Raw genomic sequence first — 18,598 nt, forward strand, 5'->3', positions numbered from 1 at the left:
TTTCTTATGTTCGTCGGTTGATTCATTATTCACTATTTCATTATCTTCATTAGACTTTGTGTTGTCCTTTAAAACATTAGAAAATTTATCAAAATTAAAAGGTCAACAAATGTATATACCAATTAAAGAAAAATCAAAATTAGAATTCAATACACGTATATATCACCATGAAACTCAATTATGTCAATACATGTATATACCAATTCAAGAATTAACAAAATATGAAAGTCAATACAATGTATATACAACTATACAACTCTAGAATGTCAATACATGTATATACCAATAATTACCTCACTAACACATTCTTCCTCAACTATCTTGAGACCCTTTCCTTTTCCTGAAATATACGAGTACAGTTAGCTCATTGAATGTAATTTGTAAATATTACTGTAAAAATTAACAAACAAGAAATATACATCTTTTTCACTTTCTAAGTTGATTTTGCACGATTCCTTTGAAGTTATATCAGTAGCTTTTAATAATTGTCGAGATGTTCCTCCTCTAACTTTTATCATATTTATAGATTCTATTTAGAATTTAAGCTATATAAATGTAGTAAGTTTGTTGCAGTTGTAGATATATACTTCTCAGATTAGTTATAAACAAAAGACACATATCGGTCCCACACTTGTATTTTTTTAGATACCCTAAAATATAGGAAAACCAAAAATATCTTTTTAAATACCCCTAAAATACGCAAAATCTAAAGAAAGGGTCTTACCTTCCTCAAACAGTGGCTAGAAGATGGAAGTTGGGCGACAGATTGGAAACATATCGAAGCGGTAGTAGGTGGATCTGGTCTGGGGCGGTCGGCGGATCTGGTCGGGCATCGGGACGATAGATCTAGTTTGGGACGTGGCGCATCAAGCAGATATGGTACGTGTTGCGGCCAACGGGGAAGGTGGCAGCGGTTGGTTGCGACGGCGATAGGTCTAGTTTTGGTTCGTGGACGGCGGCGTGAAGGTGAGCGGCGCACAGATCTGCTTCGTGAGGTGAGCAGCAAGAGGAGATGGTGACCTTGAAGGTGAGTGGCGAGATGGTGGCTTGCGGATCTTCTTCTCGGACCCGGTCAAGATCCGAACCACTACTAGACTAGACTAGTCGTTGAGTGACGTAGTGGTTTTTTCTATTAGTTGCGATGCGAACAGGCGTTTACTTATGAGATTTGTTGAGTAGGCTTGCGTTAGTTGTCCGCTATAAGATAGCTAGTTTTGGGGCTTTCGACATAAAAAAGCCGATCCGGCTTGGCTTCGCTATCGCTCATGACTTGTATTGTAGTCCTAGTCTTGTAGTCGGCCTGGAATGCCTTTGTAGTTTTTCTAATGCTAATGCCTTCTTCCTTCATTCATTTTCTTTTAGTTGCGGTAGCTCCCGCGCCAGCAAGATACAGACGGCGAAGCCAAAGCAATACTAAACGAGCAGCCGCCCTAACGAGACTCTTAGTCAAGCCTAAACGTCCTTATTGAAAACTAAAGCGCTAACGAGCAAGCAAGAAAAGGCCCCTTCCTATATCGAGAGATAGGCTAAGGCGCCTTTACTATCTAATAGTGGGCCCCTCTTTCCTTTTTTGTTATTGAAAAAGGGACAACTTTCTCGCTTGTTGAAGACGATAGCTGTGGGGCGCATGCAAAAGGTGGAAAGAATGTGAGGACTCCTAAAACCCTAACTTCTCTAACTCAAGTTCAGAAGTAAATTTTATCATTTACCTAGTAATAATCTTATTTATCCCCTTATTTTGAAATTTTAGAGGGGTAAAGCACATTTTTAATAATTTTTTTTGTTAAATCAACTTTCAAATTCTGATTATCAATTTTAAATTAGATTTAAGTCAATTATTTAAATTTTATTCATTTGATTAGACATAATCGATTTCCTAAAATAAAGGTCGTTATTTTTGCTATTAGTTAAAAATCCTAAATCCCTATGCCTATATATTTAATTGGTTACAAGGCTATATTTGTCTACAAAATATTTTAGAATTTAATGGAAAAAATCAATTAGCCATTATTGCAATATTTCATAAGTTTGGATATTTTTTAAAACGCATTATTAATTTTAGTTATTCTTCCAATTGCCTCAATAATTATTTAAGTGCACAGATGAGGCTTCAAACTCATGACTTCTTAGTAAACAATAAGTATCAATTACAGTCAAGGTAAGTTCATGTTGGCGTGAAATTTGAACCTTTTAGCTAAACACTTAATGTATTCTTCGGTTATAAAGACTTTTTTAGATCACGTATATGCAAGTTCTAATTAGGTAAAAAAAAAAGTTAACGACATTAATGATAATCTTCACGAATTGTGGATTCAAATCCCACCCTGATTTGAGTTCTAATACTTTTCATGAGAAAGAAAAAGGAATCATGAAAAAGTTGAAGAGTAAAATGATGCCCTAAGGCCCATTCAACATGATTCCACCTTGACATTCTTGGCAAGGACAAAAGCTAAAGCTTTGCAATCCAAAAGCAAAAAGCTAAAGCTTAGCTTTCAATGGGTTGTCAAATTCTTTATCCTTCAACAAAATGAATCCACCACTAATCACTATGAATTCATCTAATGGCCACTAAGGTACTTGAAAAAGAGACTTTAAAACAAAACAAGTTAGAATCTCAACAACTTAAAATATTAAAATTTTGGTGAGTGTGAGATTGACCACTTAATTTACTTGATCTAAATTCTAAAATATTTAAATTTAATCCAATTGTGATAGGATTTTAAGGATTTTTTACATCCCTAATTTAGAGAGTAACTACATGGGTTGACCTAATAATTGGAGAGCAAAGTAGAGCAATAGATTCAAATTTTCATAGTGATCATGTTTATGCAAAAAACTGGTACGACCTGGTCAAGGTCGGCCACGTGGAAGAACTCGGCCTACTCCAGGTATGATGGTTGGAAGAGCTTGACCTGCTCTAAGTATGACCGCTGGAGGAGCTTGGGTGTCCTGGAAAAGAAATGACCAGCTCAAGAGGTCGAGGTGGCTAACTGGAATGAGCTAAAAGACCACTTGGTGAGAAAAGACCTGCAAAAGGAAATAAACACTCCGACGCTCAAGTCAATTTTGAGTCCGACCTCAATATGAAGATCAAGCTAGAATACTATACCTGACTGAAGAACGAAGTGCCCTATTTATAGGTTGAGGTACCCGACAAGGAATCCGACCAGCGGTTGAGTATGTCGGGACCAAGGTCAGTGTGTCGAGAGTATCTATTCCAGTTCATACTCTTGTCATATGGAATTTGGCTAAAAATGAAAAGTCGTTCTTCCCTTGAATGATCTTCAAAGAAAACCTTCAGATCGGCATTCAAGGAAGACCATGATGAGGTCGACCATTAGGCAAGACCTTTAGGTCGACCCTTAGGGGTGCTTTCAGGTCGACCACCAAGGAAGACCATGGTGAGGTCGGTTCTTAAGGAAGACCTTCAGGTCCTGAAGGCCTCAGGTTGGCCATCAAGGAAGACCTAAGGTCGGCCACAGACCTCAGGTCGACCACCAGGAAAGACTTTCTAAATCAGACCTTTCTCTATCCTGCACAAACAAATCAAATATCCAAGATATAATTTGCTTTTCAAGTTTTTTTTTGGCATGAATTTAGCCTTAAGAGTTAAAATAGAATTGGAACAACAACTATATACATGATGACAAAATTCTCTTGTACTTTTAGGAAGAGAAAAAGAATTTGGGGAGTGATGAACAAATTTTGGATAGTGTTGAGTGGTAAAACTTGGAAACTTCTATCATATCCAAAGCCACAAAAATTGAAGTCTATCAACAACTGAACTGCTACAAACTTCAGTAAACAATTAAATTGAAGTAGCGCCTAGGCGCCGCGCTACAAAATTCCACCTCAAATATACATAACGCCTAAGTGCCACCTTCCCTAGATAGCTGCTCTTTCCCATGGAGACAAAACTTCACTCTTACACATTTTGAAAAATCAAAAGATTCAATCATGTAATCTTAGTCAACAAGGGTATTCTTGTCCACCACACTTTCTGACTTTTTTTTTCACCCCTCCAGACAATCGAGTCATTAATTCTTTAAAAACACTGTGATGAACCATATTAAATAAGAAAAATATTTTCGGATATAGTTTTATTTTGACTACCCATCTTATAAAATTAATTTTCTTAGAGAGATATATATTTTTTATTTTATGAAATATTAGAAAAAAAAATCTAAGCATTAAAAAATAATTTGAGTTTTCATTACATTAGCATCATTCTAACAAAACGAGATTTATTAAGATAGATATTAATTTTTTAATCTTTTTTATTATTATTATTATTATTATTATTTTGAGTTTAGGTAGGGACTTGAACTTTTGATTTTATAGTGAAAATATATAATTTAAATAATTTTTTTTAGTATAAAAAACACGGAGATAGAGAATAGGCAATTCAGTTTATACCGTTTGGTAACGTTCCCGTTTCTTGTTCTCGTTTCCAAATTTTATTAAAAAACTTAAGTATTTTGCAACTAAATACGTTTCTTATTTCTCAATTTTTGGAACATTCTCAAAATTATATAAAATTTTGGAAACAATAAAACAAGTTTCTTGTTTCTAGTTTCCGTTTCCAATTTGTTACAATACATAAATATAAATATTATTTGATCACCATTGAATTCATGGGTGCTGGACTATACAATTATATATTTTTTTGTTAAAAATTAAGAAAAAGAAACAAGAAACGAAGACGTTATCAAACGACCTTAATTACTGAGCCAAACTCATATTGACTTGCTTTAACTAGTTGAGTGTTAGACAAATTTTTTTGTTACGAATATATTATTGTTACATAATCTTGTTTTCTTAAAAATGCCATACACAAAAAAACATGTTCTTCGCACAAAATAATAAAAATAATAATAATAATAATAATAATAATAATAATAATAATAATAATAATAATAATAAATCCATTTTTTAAGTTTGCTTTCCTTTAAAGCAAGTGGTGGAAAAGAAATATTTTACCTTCATATCACATCACGTTTTATTCTTATTTGGGTAATGATTAAACGTATTTCTAATTTGGATTATTAAAAATATATATAATTCAAATATGAATATTTCACCATATTTCTTTATTAATCTTTTTTTAATAATGAAAAGTCAAAACCCTCCCATATTTAAGCTAAAATCTTTAGATTGACTTTTGGAAATAAAAAATACATGTATAAATAACATGAAACAAAATTATTACTATCAATTCGAACATAACTTACCTAGTCAAAACATTAACTGGCAGGAGAAATAAGATTTTTTTTGGACAAGGGATCAGGGTGGTTTTTCTTGGAGATGGAAAATTCGTCCGTCGGGTTTTATCAATTTGCAGACATATCTTTATTTAAGAACAAAGAACGAGATATTCACATTAACGAAAGGAAGGAGGGCAAAGAGATGAGCACTTATCAAGCAACTTTCCTTAACGAAGTCATCTTGGAAAAATGTGAAGGATTTTCACTCGTAGAGAATATCGAAAATGCAACACGAAACCTTACCAAAACACCCATTAGTTTCTTTATTCAAAGATTTAAGAGATTAATTTAAGAGATTGTTACATAAGGAAACACAACTACAATTGAATAAAACAATGGTGGGTCTTACCTAACAAGATGACACGAGAGAGTGAAAAGCTTCTTGCCACAAAGTGGTGGGCCCCACTTTATGCTTGGAAATGAGAATATCCAAAAACATTTTATGGGCAATTTTTTTCCTTTTCCCTTTTGGATAGGAATCTCAAGGGCACTTCCACACTCTTCTCCCCAATAATGGTAGAAAGTTGTGACCTTAAAACATCTAAAAGCAATATCTACAGCTTCAAACTATGGCCTAAGGAGGAGGAGTTTCCAAGTTTATTTTGAGTGCACTAATTTGGGTCAGAAATCAGTTAGCTAAGCTTCAATGAGAGTGGTTATGTCCTACTCTGACGTGGCATTCTAGGTGTCATGATTACGTCTCGGTTCGACTTTATTAAGGCTTGACGATCCTTAATCGTATTGTCGAAGAGTCGTCCATCGGGACTCTCGGCGTAGCAAACGTAATAGCAACTCACGCATGCATGGGGCAGCGCCATTGAGATCCTTGTCTGTGTAATTCAAAATGGAAGAGTTGAGTTGATATGAGATGAGTTAGATAAACAGCTCTATTTGAAATGAGATATCAAGCAAGGAAGAAGCACAAACCATTAAGTATCCGATGATGAAGCTTAGCAAGGAAATGGTGGCTGTGAAACCACGGTGCACTGTAAAAGTCCAAGTAGCTATGGCAATGACGCAGATGGAGCCGCTACAAACCCCTGTGAGGAAGCAAATCGAGCTCGTTATGTCTGAGTCGACGATTGGTACCATGTTTGTCATCTCGAAGAGCTTCCAAGTGTCTTGCGATGCCCGCACGAAATCTTTTCCATACGATCCTATCTGATAAGATCATTTCCATCACCGATCATTTCGAGATTTGATCATCAAGTAACAATATGAAATGGACATGAGCATTGTCTAGCTTAACAGATCCTTGAGATCATATGACACAATCAAAACTGACAGCATCCTAAACAAGAGAGACTTGAGTTCTAGTCTATAAAGAGCAATGAAAATGGAGGAAACAAACAATACCTGCACAAAGGCCCAACTATTACCACGTCGGAAGATCGAGTTCATGACATGGAGACAACAATGAGCGCAAGAAAACATGAACTCATCTTCCCCCTCGAGCAAATTCAGACCCCGGGCGAGTATTCGAAGAGCTTCGATGGTTGGCACAAAGAGAGAACCAAGAGAAGCACTTCCTAGGTTTCTAGTCAAGGCTCTTTGTAGGCAAAATTTAGTATTGCACTGCATTCCTCTAAGATAATACAGAGAGATCACCCTACTAACAGTTATATTAGCAACATTTCTCATAACCTCAGCAGTCCAAAGCAAGCTAAGTACTAAAGCAAGTATAGTCAAAGGGGGGAAATAAAAGTTCAATGCTCCAATCACAGCCAAAATCCAAAGAGACATCCAAAGAAACCCAGCCCCAAGCATCCAGTACGTTGGCTGATTCAAGTCGGGAAACTTGCAAACAGGCTCGAGCGATTTGACGAAAACCTTTGAACAAAACCCGATTCTCTGGGAAACCCAACAGGCATATAAACCATTTCCAATAGCAAAAGCAAGAAAACAGACTCCCACACCTTCTGTGGCAGGCATCTGAAAACAAACTAGGAGAATTCCAGCTGTTAAGGACATTGCAAAGGAACACCATAGAATGAAATGAACCATGAATCTAGGCCACAACCTCACAGCCTTCTGCCAAGCAAATGCAAGAGTAATGCTCAAAACAGATGCAACTTCAACTTGTGGGAGGAAATACTGAAGAATCCTCTTCTCTTTTCTCTTTATAGAGTCTGATGCATATAACAGCCCTTGAATCCCTTTGAAAACAAGGAAACAAACCAGCCCAACAGCCAAAACGAAGTGCAGAACAAACAGAAACAGAGATATTTTATTTGTGTATGCTTTTGAATTCAGGTTCACCTCTGCAGGTTGCTGCTTGCCAACAAAAGAATGGGGCAAAATAATTAAAAACAAAAAAAAAGGATCAAACTTGCAATTATCTTCATTGAAATAACAATTTACTTTCAAAACTTTAGTATGCAAAATTTAGTCCTTTACAATGTAAAACCCCCTTTAGGTGTAATGGAAGTTTTTACATATATAGATCGGCAAATTGCTCGATGAACAAATGTATTTTTAAAGTGCAAGGACTAGATATTGACAGAATTTTCCACTATATAGCCACGTATCAAAATCCAGGGACTACATTTTACCAATTTTAAAGTTTATGAACTAAATTATTACATGCTAAAGCACCCGTCGGAATGTATTTTCTAGCATAGTTTGTTCTAGTAAAGTCTAGAGGAAGAGAGATATTTACCTGTGGGGTTGAAATAGAGCGAGGCACAGGAGACTGATGAAGGTGGCCGGAAGGGCCGGCGGAGGGCGGCCGAGGAGAAGGAGTGGCAACTCTGCCTCCACCGTTGATGATGACTCTCAAAGGGTTCGTTGGATTCAACCTATGCAACATTGCCACGTGCAAATCTCCCGGATTATCCCTCTCCATCACCTGTTCTTGAGGCAAAACACCTAATTTTTCCCCTTTCTCCACATCCTCCACTCTCCCCTCTTCTGGTAATTTCCTCCCATTTCCCTCTCTCTCCTCTTCCTTCCTCCTCTCTGTTTCCCTCTCCTCCACCTACCAACCAAACCCACAACAAAAAATCAGAAACAAAAAGCAAATACCCGACATATTTTAGCACTCTCAAAACAAGGAACAAGAGAGATATAACAATAATAAAAAAAAATACCCAACAGAGGAAAAATCTCAAGATATATGCTGAATCTTACTGGTTCAGCAGCACCCATCGGAGATCGGCGGCGGCGGTGGCGGCGGCGGTGGCGGTGGCGGTGGTGGCGGGTGGACTGGAATGGAGAGGATTTGTATCTTTTTTTTGTTTGCTTTTTGGTGGGTGGATGTTCTCTTGGTTGCCTTTTTGCGACTCGCATCAGAGTATCAGAAAGGGAGCAGCCTCAGCATTTCCGTTTCAAAGCCCACGCGCCTGATTTGGCGCGTGCGATCCACGGACCAATAGTACAGGACCGTAGTAAGTGAATGTCTGACCATACGTTTAAAAAACCCACGCACGTGCTTTAACCTGATAAAATTATAAATATAATCCTTAAAATTTTATAAAATGTAATAAATATTTAAAGTTTCTATTTTGTGTAGTTTTAAATTTAAAAGTGTCTTCTTTTCTCAAAATAAATAAATAATTTAAAAGTGTCTTCTTATTTTAAGTTTTATGTCTGAGACCTTTACCTAGTAACATTTTTTTTTTTAATTTATGTACTTGTTATATCAGGTTTGTAATAAATTAGGAATTTGTTGAATAAAAAATTAAAAAAATCATAAATTTATTATATATATATATATATATTTTTTTTTTTTTTAATTTGTGAATCCATTGGCCGTGGGAGGAAACGAGGATGTTGGTTTTTTTTTTTTTTTTTTTACTTTGATGGGAAGGAAACGACAGACGAATGTATTTGTGCCACGTTGGGTTTATTTATTTTTTTAAATATTTTGGTGTGAGAGTTTATTAATTGGAAAAATTTTTGAACTTTGTTGTGTTTTAATTTAATACTATTAACTAAAGTCTCGCATGTGATTTGTTTTGCTTCCTTATTTGAACTTTATAACGGTATTGGATCTTGTTTGTCACTATTGAACTTGCAATTTGTTGTTTTTTTTAATTGAGATTAATTGATTGAGTTAAAGGTTTGATTTATGATTAATTTTAGATTTGAAATACGTTTTGAGTCATATTTTTTATATAAATAATAATAATTTATGTGGATAGTCATCTAATTGCCATGTGGCGGATACAGGGTGGGCAGAGCAGCAAGTTTGTCTTGGATGCCCGTTCCCCCATAGAAATGACCTGCAACACTTAGCCAAATTCTGGACAGAAAGATGAAGACGTTAAAGCAAAATGAAAGTCTACCACCTAGATCGTGCACGCCTGATAGACCGACCTTCGGCCCAACACACCCAACTATCGATTGGATTCCTTGTCGTATATCCAAATTTATGAATAGGGCACTTCACTCTTCAATCAAGTATCACATTTTAGCTCGGTATCCATACATACTAAGGTTGAACTAAATTGACTTCAACATCAGAGTACTTGTTCCATGTGTAACTTCTTCCTTACCAAGTGGCTTTCTAGCTCTTTCATGATATCCAAGCTCTTTTCCTGATATCCAAGCTCTCCCAATCAGCATACTTTGACCAACTCAACCTTGATTGACATTTGTTGCACAAACATTGTCTAAGTAGCAAGAGCTTACTACGCAAGCATTACTAGCAAAGTGAAAAAGGTTAGCATCGAGATTCAATTAGTCCAACTACTAGGTAAAATACAAGTTAGTTAAGAAGTTACTTGATAGCTCGACACAAGTGAATTGAAAAATCATTTAACTTAGGTGAGTCACACCTAATCCAAATGAGATGATAAAAAAGATACATATAGCTTAAGTGGGTTTCAAACATACTAAAGAGAAACTGGGTATAACTCGACCTTGGAGTTTGGTTTCAACGAGATTAAATTATGTATTGACTAAAGTTGTCTAGCGAATATAAAGTTATAAATAAAATCAAGAAGCTAAAAAAGTCATGAGTCATGAAGAGATCACATTAGATATCATTTAACCATCTTGTTGTGTTAAACTAAACAAAATATCGAAGAAGGCAAGAAAATTCACCTAGCAGTATGTCATCATGCTCTACACCAACTTAATGCATTATATCGACAATCTTATTACCTGACATGTCCCATCAAGTTACAAATTGTAGAACATCATTTTAATAAGTCACGCCAATATAAGATAACTATTGTCTTATCCCGAATACTTAGGTTAAAAAAGATAAAATTAATATTCAAACTGAAGCAAAAAGTTGAAACACTTAACAAATGAACAAGTTACATAGTGAAAATTGAAAATTGAAAATTTTACCAAATCATTTTCACTAATTGGAAGGGATTTTGACTGGGGTGACGGTAATTTTCCTGAGAGAGAGAAGATAAAGTCACAGGGTGTGTTGGTGATCGTTCAATGGGAGGGCTCCACATGTACGTAGCAGAACGTGGACAACACAACAGAGGGTGATGTTTTTTTCTGCGACATTTAATTAAAAAACTTTCCAGACTGTCCCCACCACGTGGACCCCATGAAACGGTCAAAATCTTACCACTTGGATCCACCTCATCTTGTCTCGTTGATTGACGTCATCATCTAAAGTTTCCGAAGGAGCGATGTTAGGGTGCAGGCACCAACACAGTAATCCTCCTGCTCCCTTCTCATGATTTGTCCATCGTCATGAAGATTGATGTGTTCTTATTACAAGATTTAAATACTATTTGAGTACTACTTTCGACTTTTTCTAATTTTATTATTTTTACTTTCAAAATATCTATTTTCAAACTTTAACCCATGGATTTAACGTTGTCCAACCCATTTTTTTTCAATTTCTTTTTTAGATTTTTTTGTTTATGCTTTTATTTTGTAGAACAATGTTTCCTTACCACCTACAACATTTTATTTAAATTATTTTTTTTATAACAAATAATATATATTATAATTTAAAAAAAATCTTATTCTCTTCATTTACATCTATCTAAATAATAATAGTTCAAAATATATATTTAATTTTCAAAAGAATATACCTAAATTAACTTTTAAAAAAAATTAAAGAAAGGTAAAGGCTATATATTCTTGAACAAATTCAACCCCACCGCTAAACTCAAAAATGAAAAAATCTTAATTATTTATTAGTAAATAGAACAAAGAGATTGAGGGCCATGGTGGTGGCTACTTTCTCATGATTTTTTTTATATATTTTTTTAACTTCTAGATCACATGATCATATATTAACAAATTAAGACAAATTGTTAATATTTCAATAATCAGTCAAGATGGAGCAATTTATTACTTAAAAATTATTTGTCTTTGTACTGAGGCTAAAACAATAATTGCATAAAAACAAATCAATCATACCGCTTATGCTTCAGTCTAAACATCCCAAATATTCATCTTTTTCCCCCCTTTTTTGTTTTTGGAGAATATCTACCACCATTTCCAATAGATTTCACAGATTCAAACTATTCCATATATAAAACTTGAGAAACGCTACTTGAAAAAATGACCATTTTATATATAGGCGCATTGGTCTAGTTAAGACTCATCCATGTTGTACTCTACTAACCTCGACCGTCGAATAATTTCTCAAATGAAATGTGTCCTTTTTTCCCATTCTATGCTCTCGATCTCTGAATCCCGATCCACCTTGCGTAATCCACCCACCTGAGATAAGTTCACATAAGCTTTTTTTTTTTTTTTTTAAAAAAAGAGGGATTAAAAAAGAATACAATCAGGTTCGAGGGATTTCAGGCTGAAGAAATCTCACATCAATGACCCCAAGAAAGTGTTGCCAGTTCGAATGACAAAACAGATTGCACTCAGAGCCAACTTTTGTTTGTGCAATAAGGGCTCTAGAATCCTTTGCTCAATTACTCCTGCAAGTACTTGGTATCTAAACAAACAATAGAAACACACTTTTTTTAGTACATTATAACTTCTGTATTATGTAATTTAAATAAGTATCAAGAAGGATCTGTGTTAGCAGATATTAGAGGGGTAAAATAGTCTTTTCTCTTGAGTTGCGAGTTTGAGGAACTTGCGTGGACATACCAGAGTTATTTTACTCGGAACTTTTTAAACAAAATGAGTAAGAAAAGAAATCCTCGAAGGCAAATACCAGCATTATATACTAAATGATTAGTATATATTATATTGATAATTGGTATATCGAGGCTTATCCCTTATATTATGCTCATGGACTACCCTACAAACTAATCTTTTAAGAGGCTTTGTCCACTTTAAAGTCAGCCTTGAGGAGACAACAAGAATTTTAATTAAGGGCTTGAACCCAAGACCTTGGAGGGTATCTCTAAACATCCTAACCCTTACTACCACTGCCACTCTTAAGGAATAAATTTACATCGCTCTATTCGTTTACCCTTTTAAATTGTAAAACATTATTTCCTCAATTTATCTTAATACTCCTATGTGTGTTGTATCTCATTAAGCAAACTAATTTTCGAGCTTACCCATAATAGGGAAAGATGAAATTAAATCTACTTAACAAACTTTTGGGTCTATTGGTGGTCTAACACACAATAATATTATCAAATACATGTGGCTATTGAGCATAATTTTTTTTTTTGGGATATCCGTGAGTGTCTGGGTCAGCTAGTGCGCACCTCGACTAATCTCACGGGACAACCGTCTGACCCTATAACATTTGGTGTCAGGAAACACATAAGAATTACTAATTTCTAGGTAGGTGGCCATCATGAGATTTGAGCGCATTGCCTCTCAATTAACTTTAGCCCCTTTGGAGCAATGAGCAGAAATTTTAAATAACCAATAAAGTGTAATAACCATATTATAAAGGAAACAAATGCTACACATTGAAGTGAAAAGTGCAGTACCTTAGATTGCTAGAAACTGCCATATAAACCCCATAGGCAATGCTTGTTGCAACTACAGGCAAATCCTCTGCTTCCACGGCATATGATTTGTCAACCATCTTCCTCATATTTATCAAGGCGTTCGTTACACCCGTGCCCACCTGAAATACATAGTCCATAAGGTCTACATTTCCATCCATAATTTGATCTGTCGAGTGATATCTTCAATATCATAGGAGCACCAAGTAACTTTACATGATTTCTTGTGAACTCATAAATTATTTCATTACTATTTTATTTATAGAAACACACAGTCGGAAGTACAAAAACAACAATGAATGTGAGCATATAACATAAAAATTATAGGTACCGACATCGAAATTCCAATCTTCCTATACTATAACAGAAATTACAATCCCCTTTTCATTATTTTGTTAACTAAACTAGTTTATTTATATTTTAAATGTTTTATTTTATTAGTATCTTTTATTTGGTCAAATAAGTGGTTAGATTGACAAATGCACTTATAAATTATTTCTTTACTTTTTCATTTTTAGAGATACAAAGTTCAGAATAAGAACAAAAACAACAACGAATATATGCATGCTGTATAAAAGTATAGGTAAGGATATTGGACTCCCACTCTTCCAATACAAACATAAATGTTCAGAAACCAGAATCGTCTATACGATCCAAAGTTTTTATCATCGAGCGAGATTCCAAATGACAGCAGCGGCCCACTGGGTATGTTTAAGAGGCAAAAGAATTGCTTAAACCAAGCCAAAGGCACAACAAATCAGGGGAAGGAACTGGCTTACCAGAGAAGCAGTAGTCCCTACACCGAATAGCTTGGCCCCATTACGCTGTGCATAATAACATATGTATTCACATTAAGTGGAAAAAATAAAAAATAAAAAATAAAAAAGCATTCAAATTGCTCGATAAATTCAGCTCAAACACACGACACATACCACTACTGCACCAACTCTCTGAAGAAATGAATACGAGGTACCCGCCAAAGCCACCTGCAGAACAAGAATTTTCACTTGGGAATTTTATCGAACACCTGGTGTTCATTGCTATGCTTGAAAACTCAGAGACCAAAATGCCCATATGAAGAATCAAAATAATAAAAAATCTTGACATGGGTATTCATGTTGAGAGTAGAATGTACATTATACAAGTGAAAATTTGGGAAAAAAAGACTGCAGACGAGTTTTCAATGGTTATTTGGATTAAAGGGGGAGTGTTACCTGGAAGGCGTTTTCAGGGCAGCCATAGAAGAACTTGGCGAGAGGTCCAGCGCTGATTGCTAGAGGAGGTTTGAGAGAGACGGTGGGAGCAGGAAGCCAAACAAGCATGAAATCTGCTATAATGGCCATTATCTGTTTTCATTTTAAGGAAAACTAAAACTTAATTTGGTAATCATTTCTGATTTCTGGCTCTTCATTCTTTTTTGTTAATTGAACAAAGAAACAAGACGAAATTCTTAAGTTACAAAATTACTTTAAGTTTAATTTTTAAATATAGAATCTTGAAAATTTATTAAGTTTATTTTACTTGTTGATATTTATCATGTTATTTATACATCGGAACAGTGATAAAGTCCTTTAAATAATAATAATAATAATAATGATAAAGTAAGAGTTTAATTAGTATCTTTTGAAATTTTTTTGAACTATGTTCAGAATCAACACTTAAATTATTTAAAAATATTACTATGATTGTCTATCAACATTTATTCCAGTCAAGGAAAATAAAAAAAGTCAACATTTATCACATAAACGCTTATTATCATTATCAATGATTTTTTTTGAAAAACTAATAATATCTTTACAATTATTATTTAACTAATGCATACTTTTAAATACTTAACAAAGCAAGAGAGGGACTTTCACCCTCTTTGAAGAAAACCACACTCATAATTTTTTTTTCCCGTAATTTGGATTAGAAAGCTAAATGTTGTATCTTATAAATTATTAAATTTACCCTTATAAATTATTAAATTTACCCTTAATCCTTTTTTTGGGAACAAATTTATCCTTCATCCATTAGTTTAACTTTTTAGATTCATTTGTAATTTGATCATATTTAAAATGATATCAAAATAAGAGACCATGTGTTCAGACCAACCTTGAATTCATGATTTAATCACGTTTGAAACTAAATTAAAATTACTATAAAACTAAAATTATTCTTACATAATATATTTTTGTTGTTAGTTTTTTTTTTTATAAATTCATGGACTAAAATAGTACTTAAAACCAAGGTTTTAAATGTTGATATCGATGAAAATGTTGAGGTTTCAATTTTATAAAAATATCGATAAAATGTCAATATCGATTGATATTTCTATAAAAATTAGAAAAATAAAAAAAACATAAAAAAAATATTTAAATTAACAAATAAACATTTTCCTGTTTCTAAATTAATTAAAAATAATTCATATTAATATTAAATATATATTAGTGACATTTTATTGATATTTTTCATATTTTATCGATTTTTTTATTATAATAAAAATCTCGGTTCATGTCAATATTGAACTTATGAAAATATGGATATGTCCATAGATATGACTTAGGATATTTAAAATTATACTTAAAACTCGTTTGGTTTACTAACTTTAGATGGGAGCACATACCACGTCAGCACAGACAAAATCCAGCTCCTTGCTAAAGTTCTCCTTGCGTTTCTCCAACTCAGCAGCAGTCTTGAGGGGAAAAAAAAGACAACCATATTAATTGTGATATATTATAAATTAATACAATATCTTTTTGTGTAAAAGTTTTGAATAGTTTTTGCCTAAATATATGTTTTCTTTTCTTTTTTAGAACTTTATTTGAACAAGTGATGAGATTAATATCTCTTAAAAAAATACTGCTTAAATAATATAAAATAAAAGGTAAAAAACAATAAATCATATAAAATTCAATCAATAAAATACTTCAAATCATATTATTCAAATTTAGCAATTTGATTGATGAATTTCATTGTTAATGTCAATAGAATGAAAAAAGAAAAATTATAATTGAGGATATTATTCCACTGCTTATTCATGTCAGTCCATAGATTTATGAGGTAAAATTTACCGTATTGATTGAAATGAAAATACTTCATATTTTAGTTTAAGAGAAATTTCGATTATTTTTAAAAACGTAAAACTTTTTTGTCGAAATAAAATATGAAATTTCTTAGTATGTTTATCTTAAAGTTTAAATTATATTTGGATTATATTATTTTTCTAAAATTTTGAATGTAAATACCTCTTTAATTTAATTGTTTTTTTTAAATTACATTACATAGTAGAGAAAGGTTTCGATCTAATCAATAACTCACTGTACACCAATTTAAATTATTTTGTTCATATATTATTCTCTTTACACTAATAGAGGTTAACCACCTAGTTACATTATCAAATTGAATATTTGATTGTTATAATTTGAGTTTATTTAAACATAAAATTTTATTAATTTGTATAAAATTTGTGTAAATATAGATCAAATTAATAAAAAGTACCAGGTAAAAAAGAATTTTTTGAAACTATAATACAAGAATTAAAATGAAGAAAAGTTAAAAAAGAGACAAAAATAAGCCCATCGAAACTAAAATAAAAATAATTAGACTAAAATAGTATTTTAATCCAACTTTTTTTAAAAAGAATTAAGGACCAAATTTGAAAATTATGTATCTATGTTCCTAATTTTCCATAGGATAAAATTATGTAAAATTGGGTGAAGGAAAAAAAGAAAGATAAAGACCTTTGTGAAAATCCCGACGCCACATTCCATGGCGACCTTAGCCATGAACAAATCGTCCGCCAGAAGCCGCTCTTTAAATCCGCCGAACTGCAGCAACCACCGCCACACCGCCGACTTCTCCAACTCCAGAAACCTCTCCACGATCACCGCCGGCACTCTCCCGCTCTCAATCGCCGCCGCCAGATCCTTCGGCAGGCTCTCCACCGACCTCCCCCCCTCCGCCAGCACCACAATCGCCTCCGCCTTGTTGCGCTCCCGATCCTCCTCGCCATCTCCATGTCCGCCGCCGCCGCCGCCTACGCCACCGCCGCCGTCGCCGGGAGGAATTCCGTCGTTATAGGCGAATGCGACGGAGCTTACGCGGCGGCGGCGGGGGGGAGAGAATGCGGTGGAGAGGGAGTGGAGGCGGAGAGAGGGAGCGGCGGTGAGGATGTAGGCGAATTGCGGCGGCGGAGAGGAGCGGAGAAAGGGAGGCGGAGCGGAGAGATTGGTGAAATTTCTGATCGCCATTTTTGGAGGGAGAGAGCGGTTTCTGGCTCCCTGTTATTTCACAATCTCATCTACACTGAATTTGGTGTGGCTGAGAAACTGCTGAAATAAACACACTAATCAAATGTGTGTAGCCCATTAGAATACTTTAAACCATACCATATCAAACCGTTTTTTTTAATTATAATAATTAAAAAAATCAACGCTCTTAAAAGTTGAATAACTCAACTTATAATGATATAAAAAAAAAAAAGAACTACGCTTATAATTTTCTATCTCATCCGCCAATAAAATGGTTAAAAATTTGAATCTTCAATTTCACGTATTGTTAAATTGAATTTTCTTTTCAACTTATTAAAGTGATTGAGACATAAATACGGTTTGTATTCATATTATAAATGATAAGGATATATGATAAAAATTAAAAAGCATGTTTAAAAGAGATAAAAAGAGAGATTTTTTTTAATACTTTTTGTCAAAAAGTATGCGATAGGTAAGAGAAGTATTGCTCTTAAGTTTAAAGTAGATAATAGGAAAACTATTTGCTTACACATGATTTAATGACCTTTTGAATTTGGCTTTTTTTAGTGGATCCATTCAACTATTAGATGCAATAAAAATGAATCAAAATAAGAATAAATTATACATTAGAAAGTTGAGAGGAGATTTCTAATAACGGGTGTGCATACATCTTCAGATAATATTTGACATTAAAATTATATTTGAAACTTGGTTGTGTATGAAATTATTTTAAGTCAAACCAAAGTAGTGAGCTTTGACAATTCGGACAAAAATATTTTCTTAGTTTGAGAGTTTAACCAATTTTTAGTATACAAGATGAAGACGGTGCAAGAAAAGAAACAATGTCGTACCTCATTAGTATTAAGGTAGATTGGTTGTTGTCCGACAATTAACCTAATTAGTATTTGAGTAAACATGTAATTTGAAATCATAAATTTTAGTTATCGTGTAATTCTAAAGTAAGGAATCTCGTTGAGACATTGTAGTAGACGTTCACAAAAACTTTCTAACGAATCTATAAGATTTTTTAAGTATTGACTAAACGTGAAGTTTGATACGATCTTTAAAATTGTAAAACATGTTTTTAATTATTCAAAAGTACTTTTTAAAATCAAATAATTATGGAACATGATAAGATAACATTTTAGATCAGTTTTGAGTGACTGAGGCCACACGTGTTTGTTCGACTAGATGAGATAAACATCATATAGTATTGTTAACTCTGCATAAAAAATAATGACCTTTTTTT

General features: G+C 33.7%; 2 protein-coding genes across 2 annotated transcripts; both read right to left on the minus strand.

The window, feature by feature from the left end:
- Positions 1–5,503: 5,503 nt before the first annotated feature.
- LOC111020370 (Plasma-membrane choline transporter family protein) lies at positions 5,504–8,641 on the minus strand. The gene is made up of 5 exons (XM_088127572.1): positions 8,394–8,641; positions 7,924–8,241; positions 6,621–7,535; positions 6,192–6,425; positions 5,504–6,094 (listed from the first exon to the last, which is right to left on the minus strand). The coding sequence occupies exons 1-5, from the start codon at positions 8,550–8,552 to the stop codon at positions 5,921–5,923; spliced, it is 1,800 nt and encodes a 599-aa protein (XP_087983698.1). The 5' UTR covers positions 8,553–8,641; the 3' UTR covers positions 5,504–5,920.
- A 2,868-nt stretch (positions 8,642–11,509) lies between these two features.
- Positions 11,510–17,432, minus strand: LOC111020267 (protein RETICULATA-RELATED 4, chloroplastic). The gene is made up of 8 exons (XM_022296876.2): positions 16,840–17,432; positions 15,723–15,791; positions 14,332–14,463; positions 14,050–14,103; positions 13,897–13,941; positions 13,100–13,239; positions 12,013–12,138; positions 11,510–11,909 (listed from the first exon to the last, which is right to left on the minus strand). The coding sequence occupies exons 1-8, from the start codon at positions 17,347–17,349 to the stop codon at positions 11,861–11,863; spliced, it is 1,125 nt and encodes a 374-aa protein (XP_022152568.1). The 5' UTR covers positions 17,350–17,432; the 3' UTR covers positions 11,510–11,860.
- Positions 17,433–18,598: the final 1,166 nt, after the last annotated feature.

The sequence above is a fragment of the Momordica charantia genome, assembly GCF_013281855.1.
Source record: "Momordica charantia cultivar OHB3-1 chromosome 8 unlocalized genomic scaffold, Mcharantia_2.0 BLBB01000008.1, whole genome shotgun sequence".
Classification (NCBI taxonomy): Eukaryota; Viridiplantae; Streptophyta; class Magnoliopsida; order Cucurbitales; family Cucurbitaceae; genus Momordica; species Momordica charantia.

Coding starts and splice junctions, on each gene's coding strand:
- LOC111020370 (XM_088127572.1), bottom strand. CDS start 8,552: ATGCGAGTCGCAAAAAGGCAACCAAGAGAACATCCACCCACCAAAAAG. Junction 7,536..7,923: donor GCTCTATTTCAACCCCACAG/GTAAATATCTCT, acceptor GTTGGCAAGCAG/CAACCTGCAGAGGTGAACCT. Junction 6,426..6,620: donor ATAGTTGGGCCTTTGTGCAG/GTATTGTTTGTT, acceptor TGATCTTATCAG/ATAGGATCGTATGGAAAAGA.
- LOC111020267 (XM_022296876.2), bottom strand. CDS start 17,349: ATGGCGATCAGAAATTTCACCAATCTCTCCGCTCCGCCTCCCTTTCTC. Junction 14,104..14,331: donor GCCCTGAAAACGCCTTCCAG/GTAACACTCCCC, acceptor CTTGTTCTGCAG/GTGGCTTTGGCGGGTACCTC. Junction 13,942..14,049: donor AGAGAGTTGGTGCAGTAGTG/GTATGTGTCGTG, acceptor TATTATGCACAG/CGTAATGGGGCCAAGCTATT.